This window comes from Hevea brasiliensis, chromosome 16 (assembly GCF_030052815.1).
Source record: "Hevea brasiliensis isolate MT/VB/25A 57/8 chromosome 16, ASM3005281v1, whole genome shotgun sequence".
NCBI classification, from domain to species: Eukaryota; Viridiplantae; Streptophyta; class Magnoliopsida; order Malpighiales; family Euphorbiaceae; genus Hevea; species Hevea brasiliensis.
This window is the reverse complement of record NC_079508.1, coordinates 6390532-6405223: the sequence shown is the minus strand read 5'-3', so window position 1 is coordinate 6405223 and position 14692 is coordinate 6390532. Positions and strand designations below refer to the sequence as shown.

Genomic DNA, 14692 nt, shown 5'->3' with positions numbered 1-14692 from the left:
TCGGGCCAAGCGCGCAACCTGGACCCCTTAGGGTCTCTGCTCCAGGTCGGGGTCGGGTCGTACCATTAAGGCGTACGCGCCCTTCTTCAAGGAGAGAGACCCTTCCCATAGACGAGCTTCCATCGGTTCTTCGGGAATCCGATCTGCAATCGTTTGTTCAAGAATACAACATTTGTCCTGATTCATATGAGCTGATCAAGTGCCATGGCGATCTTCGTGTCGATCATTCTTTTGAAGAGGATGACATGGTCATGGTGTACGAAGAACAGTTAAAGGCCGGTCTGAGGTTCCCTCTAGCCGATTTCTATAAGGAGGTCCTAAAATTTCACCGAATATCCATTGTTCAAATCCACCCCAACTCGTGGCGGATCTTGGTTGCTTTCCGAGGTCTATGCCGAGCTAAGGGAATCAGACCTCTGACTAAAGTGTTCGCCAAGCCGCACCGGCTAACTCACCGAAAGGACGATGACCATTGGTTCTTTCAGCGAAGCCTAATTGCGGCTCTTTTCCGATCCGCCTCGTCTCTTAAGAACTGGAAGAATCGTTTTTTCATTGTGAGGAGCAAAGATCCGAGCCGCTTTGAGGACTTCCCCCGCAGCTGGTGGTACCAGGGACCCTTGCTTCCGAACCATATTACCCTGAGCGAAGAGGAAAGTTTGATAGTTATGGATCTGAAGAGTGAGGCTGCCACTAAAAAGTATTCTTGTCTGGATTCGGTGACTGCCGAGCTGCACCATTGGACTGTTCAGCTGCTCACTGGCCAAGACCGCGAACTTCCGCTCTCTAACCTCGGCATCGGTATTTTCTATATCTCAATTCTCACGACCTTAGTGATCTCACTAACCTTTTCTTTGTGCAGGTATGGCGGGTGGTGAGGGTTCAAGGAAACGGAAGAAGGAGAGAGAGATCTCCCGGAAGATAAAGGAGATAAAGCGTTCGGAACGACTCCAAACGCCCGGTCACGAACCTGGAGAGATACAAAGTGATCCAACCCAACCTTCGGGCCCGCCGACCACTGAAGCTACCCGATCTCCTCCTAGGTCGGAGGAGCAGCCTCCGACTCTTGCAGTTGTTCCAAGCAGGGAAGGGGGGCCTTCTCAAGCTTCTGGGAGGACCTCTTCTCGGGGTGCTCAAGCATCGATCGATCGCTTGAGGAATAACCGACCGTCAAGGAGAACTCGATTTCGCCAAAGTCCCGGGTCTACCATCTTCTTTCAGAGGATCGACAAAGCTATCCCGCAATGGTCTCGACGACATATTGACTCGGACCATGAGCTTAAACGTGGAGTGTCTGGTGAACCAGACCATGATCCGGGAGAGGATTCAGCGCCTGGGTAAGGAGATCGGGAAGAAGAATCAGGAGGTGGATTCCCTCCGATCCCAACTCTCATCCGCTCGGGATTATATATCTCAAGTCGAGGGACGAGCAAAGCTCCATGAAGACCGGTTGGCGAATGTAATCGTGCTTTGGATGAGAGGGACCGTGCTCTAAGGAAGTCCAAGTGCTTCATGCCAACGGTTAGCTCAGGTCGCTCAACTTATAGAGGAACTTGAGGCAAAGGATAAGGAGCTTAAGGAGAAAGATAAGGAGCTTAAGGAGAGGGATGAAGAGATGGTGACGGGAATAGCCGAGGCCTATGTGAAGGCTCACAAGGATCTCTTGGCCGCACTCCAGGAGCGTTACCCAGAAGAAGACTTTTCTTGGATGGCCGATGTGGCTCCTGAGGACAATGATGAAGACAGTGAGGATGAAGCCGAGGGTGAGAGGGAGAGAGGGAGTGATCCAAATGTAGATCAGGCTGGGGGTGATCCCCCAGCCGAATAACTTGTACAAATTATGACATGAAATGAAATGCCTTTTGTTCAATGAATGATTGTGATCGGAAAATTTTAAACCATTATTTGTCTGAGTATTTGATTGTATGAGCACAGCAAAACAAAAACTAAATGTGATTATTAATCTAAGTATGAGAGATCGGAAAGCACTTTGAACATGAGATCGGTAGGGAAGAAATGCTGAACAGAACTTGACTGAAAATTTAACTCGAACACTTAAGATCGGAATCGAACCAAAACTTTAGCTCTTAAACTTTCGGAAAGGAGGTCGGCAATAAAACTGGTAGGAAAAGATCTAGTGCCCGTTCATTTTATTCATCAACAGAGATCAGGAATATACCCGACAAGTCCGGAAATTCGGCATCGGGTTTGAGAGGTCGGTAAAATGATTTTGAGAGATCGGCGAGGCTTTAATGAGTGTGAGGACTTAGCATTGATTCAATTCTCTGTGAGGAGAGATCGGAAATGTGACCGCCTATCAAGGAGGGACCGGAAACGTGATTAGCTGTTCAAAGAAAAGATTTTTTATTGATTCTAGGGATCGGCCAAAATATGGTGTCGACAATGATATTCAAATCGAGGGTCACAAATTTAGTGATGCAAGCTTGTACGATGGTGAAGATAGAGATTCTATGGATTTTGCATGCTAGAAACTTAAAAGGATTAAGACTTCATTTAATTGATACATTTTCCACAGAATTCAATAATTAGGCTTTAGATGATTTTCTTTTGTCAATCATGACACATGATATGTACTTTGGGTCTATTTTGTTATTAATGGAAATTTTGTTTCAATATGATATTTAATAATGTAAATATAATGGTTAGTCAAATATTTTACATTGGACTTGATAATGGTTTATCATTGACATCAATTATAAACAATTTGATGATATATTATAATATGTCATATTATTTAAGCACAGAGATCTTGAGCTTTCGTAGGTGTAGTGGAAGTCCTTATAGATGTGTATGGTTGCAAAAAGCTTAATTCTTCTATTGGAGGTGTGAGGTAGCATTTGTATCTCTTTTTTCGTTTATAAAACGGTAAGCTTGTACTTGATAATTAGTTTGTGGGAATGATTTAAGCCTACTATTAAAAAAATTATTGGCTACTATTATTTGATGGGGAAAAAAAATCTAAATTGAGCATTTTGAATCAGCTATTGAAATCTCATACAATTAACAGCTAATACTTCCATTTGTTAACCGAACAGATTTGCTGTTATTAGGAGGTTATAGAGTTAATCCTTGCTTGCAACAGCTTAACCAAACACCTTTAACAAATGGCTAAATGTACTAGTTCATTGAATCTTGTGTGCTTTTTGTTGTTTTATGGAGTATTTGGATGGAGAAGAACTCATATTTTCAAAGATCATATTTTCTCCTTTAGTCAACTTTGGGTGATGTAAGGTGGTTTTATTGGTTTCTTTATGGGCTTGTGCTTCACAGACTTTAAGTATCTAATTGTGCATGAGTATTCAACTAGATTGGACAATGCTACTTTCTTGGTTTTGTTTTGTGTTCACTATCTTGTGTGTTGCTGTATAGGAGGATATCTAATCCTCCATGTTTGATCTCTGTTCTTACTCTCTTAATAAAATATCTTTTTCCAGCCTTAAAATTGTATTAGTCCATTTAATTATTTCCTTTTGCAAATGTCCAATGGAAGATGCTTTGATTAGCACTCAGTTGCTTTGGTTTTGTAAGACATCTACAAATAAAAATTGAGCATAAATGGCATACTGTTCCAGATTAATATTTTTTAAGTATTTGGTGATACCATAAAATCCCAAATATTTAAATGCATGAAAGATTTTGACACAGATTTCTGCACCAAACTTGTAGTCATTAGTCAAAATTAAACTTCTGCAGAGGGAACAACCTTGATAAAACACCACCACGTCCTTGCTACTCCAATGGGTTGGAATCATTTGAGTCCTTAAGATTGAAATCAGCCCAACAGAAGGTTTCTCCAGCTATGAGCACTTTACAGAAGTACTATGGTCTCAAATCTTCAAATCATATGGGTGCAGCTGGAGGCACAGGAGTGGCAGTTCACAGAACAGGAAGCTCAGATTCCCTAACTGAGGGGCTATCGTCTAGAACCACACCAATCTATGAGTCTCCATACCACAATCTCAAATCACAGAATTTTGCTAATGGTTTAACCCCTGAGGATGGTACTGTGGTAGATTACATGCCTCTTGCAGATGCTGGAGATGCAGAAGGTGACAAGTCCAATGAGAAGTCTGTCAGGAGACGCCAGAAATCTGAAGCAGATTTTAGAACTGGAAAACCAGAAAGGTTGCTGAAGGAAGAGAACAGTGGTGGAAGCAGTGATTTCTCAACTGTAGCAGGAAAGGGTTTAGCTATGAGACCAAAATCAGCGAGCCGAACAGTGCTCTATGCTGAATCAGAGCCGGGATGGTTAAATTCTATACCAGTGGGTTTGGGAGATTCTTTTATTTCTGATGGACTACTGACTGGAGTTCGTAAATCATCAAGTACACCAAGTCTGCTTGACCAAGACGACAATAATACTTCTTCTGTTTGGCCAACTTCTAAGTGGAGTTTGAAACATGACCTGCAGGCTCTCTCATCTGCAGCAATAAATATACCTATATTTGATGGTTTACCAAAGCCAATATCTGGACGGAAGAGCAAAGCTGCCCTTGATTAGCCTGATGTTTTGCAATCTGATGGAGATTTTTTGTTCTATATTTATAATCTAATGGGAATGGAACGTCACAGCCACTCACTGCCATGTGTCATGTAGCTGCAAAGGGCAATTGAAAGAGAAAGGCCAGGAATATTATATAAAAATTGGTAAGAAAAATACAATATTGGGTTATCTATTTGAGAAAAAAAAAAAAGGTTGAATTTGCCATTTTTACAGCTCTACAATCTAAATTTTTAACAAGGTGTTCTAATCAAGATCAATAAAATCAATTGTTATATAATGTGAACGAAAGCCATAATCAATGGAAGTGCATTTATCCCATTTGTTTCATATGGTGTTCATTTGAATTCTAATGGAGAATATTATATTGATTTATTGGAGGAACGTGTTTTCCTATGAAAGAGAATAAAATTTTATTTTGTTTCATTGTTAAGTTAAATTAGCTAGTTTGATTTTTTTTTTTTTTAAAAAAAAAGCCTACAAGTTAGATTAAATTACATTTAGTTATATTATGATTTTATTTATGGGGATGAAGAAATTTAATATATCAAAATATATATGGTACCTATAGGACAAGATATAATAATAATAATAATAATAATAATAATAATAATAATAATAATAAATAAATAAATAAATAAATAAACAACTAACAGTTATGCGTGTCATTGACCCCTCTCTCTTGTCCCCTTTTTTGGTAGACTAGGACCATCACCAACCAAAACGACAGTTGGATGACAAGATCGTAGACGGAAAACACAGATAAGGAGAAAAGAATTCTTGAGCTTCCTTAGACATTCTAGCTACTTTGGGATTTCTCTAGCCATGTCACCGACCCAAATTAGCATGTCTCAACCAATGGAAGAGATCCTGACCAATGGCAACTCTAGTGGTTACCTGATTCACGCGAAACCAGGAAAAGAGAGAAATGGGTAGCAGCAAGCTTCCTGGCCATTTTCCCAATAATCCAGTCGTCAAATTGGCATTCTAATATCGTCGTTGAACTCAACACACCAAAACCTTTGAAATAGTACTAACCCACTCCGATTAGATACTTTTGAAAAAGATAATCATCGGACAACCTAGATTAATCAGTGAGATTTTTTAAGCCTTTGTAATTATCTTAAATTAAATATAATTATATGAAAATTATTAACGCTTTGTAACATCCCAAATTTTTAAATTTATTATTTTATTAGTAATATTAATATTTTAATTTTATTTAAATTTTAATGAAATATGATAGTGTTAAATTATGGGCAGCATGTGTAATTGATATTGAGGTATGAGTATATGGAAGTGTATGTGTGATATTGATATTTAGATATATTGAATTTTGGTGGAAGTGAATGTTGAACTTGAATGGTGTATTGTGTGCATTGAACACTTGAGCGTTCTACCTAATATACTTTCTGGAATTGTGTTTAATATTTGTAGAAGTTCTATGCATGAATAATGAAGTAATGAGGAGGAGAAGGAATGTTAAATTGGAAGTGTAAGTGTCTTGTGCAGGTTGTGTATTGATGGCAGTACCTAAATTAGGTTATAAGTGCAAAATTGTGGACCCAATTGGTATGAGGCCAATGGGGAGTAAAAATAGATACCAAATAGGGCAACTTTTATGTAGAAATGTTGCCAAAATTCTACCTAGAAAGTAACTTGAAAAATGACCAAATCCGGATTAGTGACTTGAAAACCTGGAAATTGATCATTTGGGCAGTAGTTAGTGTTTTGACCATAACTTACTCAAAACTGGTCCAAATGACCTGAAATTTTTACCATGAATATTTTAGACATAGATCTACAATTCTTATGAAGACACCAAAGCCTAGAAATGGCCAAAACGAAACCAAATAGCTTGCACAAATTCAGGTACCAAAACTGGCGGAACCAAAAGTGACTTAAAAATGACCTAAGTGCATTCTATCCAGCATTGATAAATTGACCATATCTTGGTCTATATAACTTAGAATGATCTGAAATTTTACCCCGCATGCAATAAGACATAGACCTACAAGTTTGTAGTTTGGACTAAAACCCGAAAACTGAGGGAACTAAGTCATCCGGCTAGGTCAAATTAGTATACCGAAATTCGACAAATTGTAATAAAATGCAATATACTTGAAAATGAATTTGGTAACATGTACCAACACTAAAAGGCTATAAAATGTGACATATTGGTAACATTAAACCTAATTCACTTAGAGTGCATCAAGGGTCAATATTATAGGTTGACTAATGAAATGAATTGAAGGGAATAGTATCAAGAAAATTTAAATATTAGATTTTATTGTTAGAAACAAATTCATTGAGTACTGAAACGCTTTAAATTGTGTGTTTCAGTTGAAAAGGATATTGAGAAGCGTAAGGAACACTGAGTCAGGGCCAAGAGGCATATATCAGAGGTTTGTGCACAATACTTTTTATATTCACTGCTTTTACTAGAAAATTTATTTGGAAAAATGAGTTATGAATAGTTTTTTATTGTTTTGGCTTTGGGAATATTATTTGAAAATTATTGTGTTGCCTACTTTGCAAATGGAAATTTTGAGATAAAATTTGATTTGTGGTTTATATGAAATATTTAAATATTATAATTTGAAATTATTTTGATTCACACTTGGCATGACAATATTACTATGTTCCTCCTCCATTTATGGAGTGAGTGTGATTATATTCCTCCCTCCTTGACTTGCCAGTCTGAGGTGAGTGTGGATGAGTTCTCATTATCTAACTAGCTTCCTCCCTCATTGATTTCGATTAGTGCGGTGAGTGTGCCTTGTCGTGATGTACACACGGCATATTCGGAAATATTTGTGTCATGACCTAAGTTGTGTTATTGATTGACAACACTGTTTTATTCAATTGTTTGATCAAATTTGTGTTATGTGAGCTTTGAAAAATTGTGAATTGTTTGAATTATAAATTGTCAATAAAAGTTTTATATACCACATTTTAAATTGTTATTGTACACCACTGAGTAAATTTTACTCAGCGATAGCTTTTTCATTGCTGTCGCAGGTAGACAGACGGACAGAGCAGCAGAGTAGGCTGCTTGTGCTACATTTTGAGATTTTGCCGGTATATTGAGTATACCATATTTTGTAGTTTATGTTGTAATGTATGTGCTCTGTATGTATATATTGTACTTGGTCTTGAGCAGTTGTAAACTAAAATTGTAAATTATTTTAGCCTATAAAAATATTGTGATATATTTATATTATCTCAGTTTTTAGAAACGGTGGAAAATTGATGTTGAACTGAGTTGATAAATGTTGAGAAATTTATTGTGTTGAACTACTATTAGAGTTGGAATTGAACAAATTATTAGAAGTGTTTTTTACAGGTTTTTGAAGAACTGCTTTATTAAAAGTATAGATGGTATTCTGCCAAAATTTTTATAGAAATCACTGATACTTAGATTTGTTAATTGTTTTCACTTCAGTTAAAAATATTTTAACACCTGTCAATAGTGCTCACCACTGTAAAAAGAAATAAGAAAAGGTTTAAAATCCCTTATAATGTATTTAATGGGTTATCAGTAGACGAAGTTGGTAATTCATTAGGTATACTACTGGATCATGTTATGCCTTACGAAGGGGTAGGGTGTAACATATTATAGTGGTATCAGAGCTAGTTTTTAAATTCTATTTTGACCTATAATTTGAATATTCTTTCTTCATAGTACAACTGCTCAATGTCATTGTTTGATACATACAGTACATTACATTATAAATATGCACTAACGGGAGGAAATCTCCTTATGTTATTTGTTCAGGAGGTGTAATATCCTCTACTTGACTATGGAAGAAGGGGGTCATTCAGTCGATTAATTAATAGAGGCTGAGGTACAAGGGGATGCCCCAGCCCCTTAGAGAGTCGGAAGCTCAACTTTACCAGCCCCACTTGTACAAATTACTGCACAAATGGCCCAGCAAATGGCCACTTTCTTTCAACAAATGGCTGATACTTTGTCAACTCAAGCTCAAGTACAAACCCAACCCCCACAAGGGCAGTGTGAAATAGAAAAGAGGGAGAAACCTATTGGTCAGGGCTCGAGCAGTAATTTGGGGAAGAGAAAAGAATTTGAGGAGCCCCGAGCTCAGGGATATAACAGAGGTGGATCATCAGGGCAGAGACCACCAAGGTCCAGTCGTCAAACAACTAGAATTTCCTACCCTCCCCACCAATGTGAAACTTGTGGTAGAAATCATGGTGGGGTATGCTACAAGGCCATAGGAGCCTGTTATAACTGTGGAGGCACAGGATACTTTGCCAAGGACTGCACCAGTGCCCTTAGAGTTGGGCCACCTCCTACTACTGCCAAAGGGTCAGTTCAAAATCCTGTCACCAGAGGTTCACAACCACTTAGCAGAGGTAGTGGCAAGGGTAGAGGTAGTCCATCAAGCAACCAAGGCACAGTGAATCAGTCAGAGCAAGGCAGTGCTCCGGTCAGAGTCTATGCAATGAGACAGAGAGAAGAGGCTGAGACTTTTGACATTATTGCTGGTACTTTCTCAATTAGTAACTAAGATATATATATATGTATTGTTTGACCTGGGGTCTACATACTCTTATGTTAGTGTTAGAACTATATGTTCTGTTGTTATTCCTTTACAGGGGAATAAGTTTTGATGCATTAGTGATTAGTCCTTTAAGATAAGGATTGTGATAATAAGTGAAATTAGTTTTGGAAGAGTTTATCGACGAAAAGTATTTTTTAACACACCATAAATTATAAAGCTAATTGGCGAGCCAACTTAATGTAAGGCATGAGGACGTAAAAGTAAGTTGCGGTAATAGAATTGCTCTAGATGAGGGCAGAGATGTTACTGTTAGTAATTGTTAATGGATATTGTAATCAGAATAAGATTCGAATATCAGTAAATTCGAAAAGGATAAAATATAGGAAAATTTGATCTATTGGAATGTATCATAGTAACTATGTAATATTCTTGATGTTTATACTACAAGCTGCAGATTACAGTACTGACTTGAGATTATTGTATAGAGCTACGTACTACCCAATAGTACACCAAGATGAGAATAGTTGCTAATGGCATCTGTATTGGTATAGTTATGTCAGGACAAAATTTTATTGTTGGAAATGAGTTTGGAAATCCTACTTATGGAGTTAAAACTCAAAAATTAGATTATCGAAAGGTTATAGTTCAATACAAAAGGAAGTAAGTTATAGAATATTAATAGATAAAAAAAGTTGTTGAAGTAAAAATTTGAACAGTTGGTTCAGATATAACAAAAATGTTATAAATGTGAGTAAGATTGTTGACTAGAATGGTCAAAGGGCCCATGATTAAATAAGTAATTCTAATACGACCATAATGGTCATTCAAAAAGCAAACATGAATCGAAATATTAGATGGAACGATAGTAAGAAAAGATTAGTGCTATATAAACAAAGTAAATGTTATATTAGATTGTTAAAAGTTTTACACAAATACAGAGGAAAGAAGATTATATGATCATATAGAAAGGAGAAAATAAACGTGTGAATATTGTAAGACGGCCATTGGGTAAAATTTCAAAGACGAAATTTATTTTAAAGGGGGGAGAATTGTAACACCCTTATGTTCGGTAGTGCGTTCTACTGTTCTGATAACCAGTGTCGGTCCGGACAGTTAGAATGCCTAGAACTACATCTAAATGTTAGTGAGGAGACATAAAATAATGAAATACAAGAAAAGAAAATACAAGAAAAATAAAGGAAAAATAATAGCAATGAAATGAAACTAAGTTAAACGAGCCAGCACCGCAGCGATGGGTGACTGCACGGGGAAGTTACGGCGTAGGCAATAGCCGACCCCTGGACTGTAGGGAACCCTCGAAATTTAAATTTGAGACATAATTAAAAACTTATTGAAGTGAAAATGTCATTAGAAATATCAAAGAAAAATTAATTAATTAGTACAAAGAAAAATGAGAAATCGAGAAAACGATAAAACTCGGTGTTACCGAAAAATCGAGAATGCAACCCAAATAGGGGCATTGTGGTCATTTGACACCCCGAGTTGTCTTTTGACCTAAATTTTCATTAAAAATAAATGATATTGAACTTTGAAAATGTCATGAAAATTGAAATTAGGGTACATAATGTAAATAGTGGAAGAATGGTGACAAAACTGCAAAATTGGAAACTTTGGATTAATTAATCATTAACTAAACTTAGTGCTCCACTAAATGGATTAGTGGACATATAGTATATCATATTTTGGGCAGAAACCACTTCATCTTCAACCTCATAACAAACAGCCATATGAACCACCATTAAAGCTCCATTGCCGTCCACGGAGCAAGCCACATGCACTCCCATTCCAAGCTTCATTTCACCATAGTTCCTTCACTAAAAGTGATCACCACACCTTGGGCAGTAATTAGGGAGCAAGAAAGATAGGTTTTAATGAGTTTTTAACAAGCTTCAAATTGAGTAAGTGCTTGTTTTCCATTTTTGCTTCATTAAAGTTTGTGTGGGTGTTGTGGTGAGTTGAATTATGGAAGAAGTTTGAGGTTTGATAAACCATTGGTGATGTACCATTTTGGCAGCCATGAAAGTTAAATTGTTTAACTTGTTGTTTACATGTAAATGATAGGAAAATAGGTTGATTGACTCTAATGGAAGATGTAGTAAGTTAGTATTCAAGGATGTGCATGTTAGTGCTTGAATTAAGGGTTTGAAATGGGACCTTGATGGTTTGGCAAACTGCCATGTTTGGCAGCCTATAATATCATGAATTTGGGTGCGTGAATATGAAGTTTATTAATGAAATATGATAGTGTTAAATTGTGAGCAGCATGTGTAATTGATATTGAGGAATGAGTATATGGAAGTGTATGTGTGATATTGATATTGAGATATGTTGAATTTTGGTGGAAGTGAATGTTGAACTTGAATAGTGTATTGTGTGCATTGAACACTTGAGTGTTCTGCCCAATATACTTTCTGGAATTATGTTTAATATTTGTAAAAGTGCTATGCATGAATAATGAAGTAAGGAGGAGGAGAAGGAATGTCAAATTGGAAGTGTAAGTGTCTTGTGCAGGTTGTGTATTGATGGTAGTACCTAAATTAGGTTATAAGTGTAAAATTATAGACCCAATTGGTATGAGGCCAATGGGGAGTAAAAATAGATACCAAATAGGGGAACTTTTATGTAGAAATGTTGCCAAAATTCTACCTAGAAAGTAACTTGAAAAATGACCAAATCTGGATTAGTGACTTGAAAACCTGGATATTGACCATTTGGGCAGCAGTTAGTGTTTTGACCATAACTTACTCAAAACAGGTCCAAATGACTTGAAATTTTTACCATGAATATTTTAGACATAAATCTACAATACTTATGAAGATAGCAAAGCCTAGAAATGGCCAGAATGAAGCCAAATAGCTTGCATAAGTTCAGGTACCAAAACTGGTGGAACCAAAGTGACCTAAGCCTACCATTTTAGTGCATTCTGTCCAGCATTGGTAAATTGACCATATCTTGGTCTATACAACTCAGAATGACCTGAAATTTTGCCCCGCGTGCAATAAGACATAGACCTACAAGTTTGTAGTTTGGACCGAAACTCGAAAATCGAGGGAACTAAGTCATCCGGCTAGGTCAAATTAGTATACCGAAATCTGACAAATTGCAATAAAATGCAATATACTTGAAAATGAATTTGGTAACATGTACCAACACTAAAAGGCTATAAAATGTGACATATTGGTAACGTTAAACCTAATTCACTTAGAGTGCATCAAGAATCAACATTATAGGTTGACTAATGAAATGAATTGAAGGGAATAGTACCAAGAAAATTTAAATATTAGATTTTATTGTTAGAAACAAATTCATTGAGTATTGAAACACTTTAAATTGTGTGTTTCAGTTGAAAAGGATATTGATAAGCATAAGGAACATTGAGTCAGGGCCAATAGGCATATATCAGAGGTTTGTGCACAATACTTTTTATATTCACTGCTTTTATTAGAAAATTTATTTGGAGAAATGAGTTATGAATAGTTTTTGATTGTTTTGGCTTTGAGAATATTATTTGAAAATTATTGTGTTGCCTACTTTGCAAATGGAAATTTTGATATAAAATCTGATTTGTGGTTTATATGAAATATTTAAATATTATGATTTGGAATTGTTTTGGTTCACACTTGGCATGACAATATTACTATGTTCCTCCTCCATTTATGGGGTGAGTGTGATTATATTCCTCCCTCCTTGACTTACCAGTCTGAGGCGAGTGTGGATGAGTTCTCATTATCTAGCTAGCTTCCTCCCTCATTGATTTCGATTAGTGGGATGAGTGTGCCTTGTCGTGATGTACACACGGCATATTCGGAAATATTTGTGTCATGATCTAAGTTGTATTATTGATTGGCAACACTGTGTTATTCAATTGTTTGATCAAATTTGCGTTATGTGAGCTTTGAAAAATTGTGAATTGTTTGAATTGTAAATTGTCAATAAAAGTTTTATATACCGCATTTTAAATTGTCATTATGCACCACTGAGTAAATTTTACTCAGCGATAGCTTTTTCATTGCTGTCGCAGGTAGACAGACGGATAGAGCAGCAGAGTAGGCTACTTATGCTACATTTTGAGATTTCGCCCGTATATTGAGTATACCATATTTTGTAGTTTATGTTGTAATGTATGTGCTCTGTATGTATATTGTACTTGGTCTTGAGCAGTTGTAAACTAAAATTGTAAATTATTTTGGCCTGTAAAAATATTGTGATATATTTATATTATCTCAGCTTTTAGAAATACTGGAAAATTGATGTTGAACTGTGTAACACCCCGAACCTCCGAGTTATGAATAGTACCATTTTTTGTCTGTGACTAGTACTATTCAAAGACACCTTGAGGACCAAAAATAAAATGAAAATTTATTGAGATGGGCATAATAAAATTCAAATGACCTAAAAATATAAGGACTCACTGGGTATATTGAAAAAGAGGGATTATGACCCGATGAGGGGCATTTTGGTCAATTCACCTCAAGAGTTGACTTTTGATCAAAATGTTAATTAATTTAAGTGAAATTAATGAATTGAATTATGGAATAATTTTTTTTTTAAAGAAAAGAATTCAAGTATAAAGTGAAAGGAAAATAAAAGAAACAAAAATCTAGAATTTTAGGTCCATTTTGACCCAATTGAAATTTTAGGACCAATGGGCTTTGGATAACTCAATTAAAATTAATTAAATAAATAAAAAATTGGGATAAGTATAAAAGGAAGTCATCTTCCTCCCTCCCTCATTTAGTTGCCCTCCCACACACCTCCTCTCCTTCTCTTTTCTTTCTTCTCTCTTCATTCTTCCACTTACAACCTCTCTCAACCATTGATTTTCCCCACTTTTTCTCCATGGGTTTTCTATCTAATTGGTAGAAAATATTAAATTTATCTTTCATTGAGAGATTAGAAGCTAAGAGAACAAAAGAGTTAGAAGAAATTGAAGATTAAAAGTGGTCACTTGAGGTAAGTTTCTTTTCATGTTAGATTAATTGTACAAGCCTTGAATGAAGTTAACTTATGATGAAATTTCATGAGAAATTGGGAGTAGTAAGATTTCATGGGGTTGCATAAATTAAATTATGGAAGATTAGGATTCATGGGAAAATTGGGTTTTGGTGCTAAAGAGTGAAATTGGTGTGTGTAGTGTTAAATTATGGTCATTTGAGGTTTATTTAGTTTGAATTGATATTGGGTTGATGAATGGAGGTAATGAAATGGTAGGATTAGGGAAAATTACAAACTTTGATGTTTGAAAATTGTGGGGTTTGTGCTAAGAAGTGCCATTGATGTATCAATATTAAATTATAGTCATTTTGGGTAAATTAAATGTGAATTGAGGTTGGTTAGTGGAAGTAATTGAACAAATGAAAAATTGAACTTAGGGCAGAATTTTACACACTAAATTCAGTGTGTTTAGAAGCCCATAACTTTAGCTACACAACTCCAATTGGTGTGAAACCAATTGGAAACGAAACTTAAGACATAGGGCTAGAATTTTCATGAAGATACCTTGCCCTGAAAATGATCTTAAGCTATCCGAAATGAGCCTTGAACTTGGAGATAGAAATCTGGAACTTGCAGAATTTAACCATATGAACAGTAAATTTGCATGGCCATAACTCTCTCTAGAAAACTC

The 14692-nt window shown here is 36.1% G+C and overlaps 1 protein-coding gene across 2 annotated transcripts in view; it reads left to right on the top strand.

The window, feature by feature from the left end:
* LOC110654918 (uncharacterized) overlaps nt 1–13381 on the top strand; it is a 45877-nt gene extending 32496 nt beyond the window's left edge. Inside the window, exons 3-5 of one of the 2 annotated variants that reach the window (XR_009144661.1) lie at nt 3712–4665; nt 6863–6924; nt 13088–13381. Coding sequence is in view for 1 of the 2 variants with exons in the window: in XM_021811049.2 (XP_021666741.1) it covers nt 3712–4519 (808 nt within the window). In the remaining variant the exon portion in view is untranslated. Of the gene's footprint in view, nt 1–3711; nt 4850–6862; nt 6925–13087 lie in introns of those variants that run through there. The other variant, XM_021811049.2, reaches the window with a different exon arrangement.
* Nucleotides 13382–14692: the final 1311 nt, after the last annotated feature.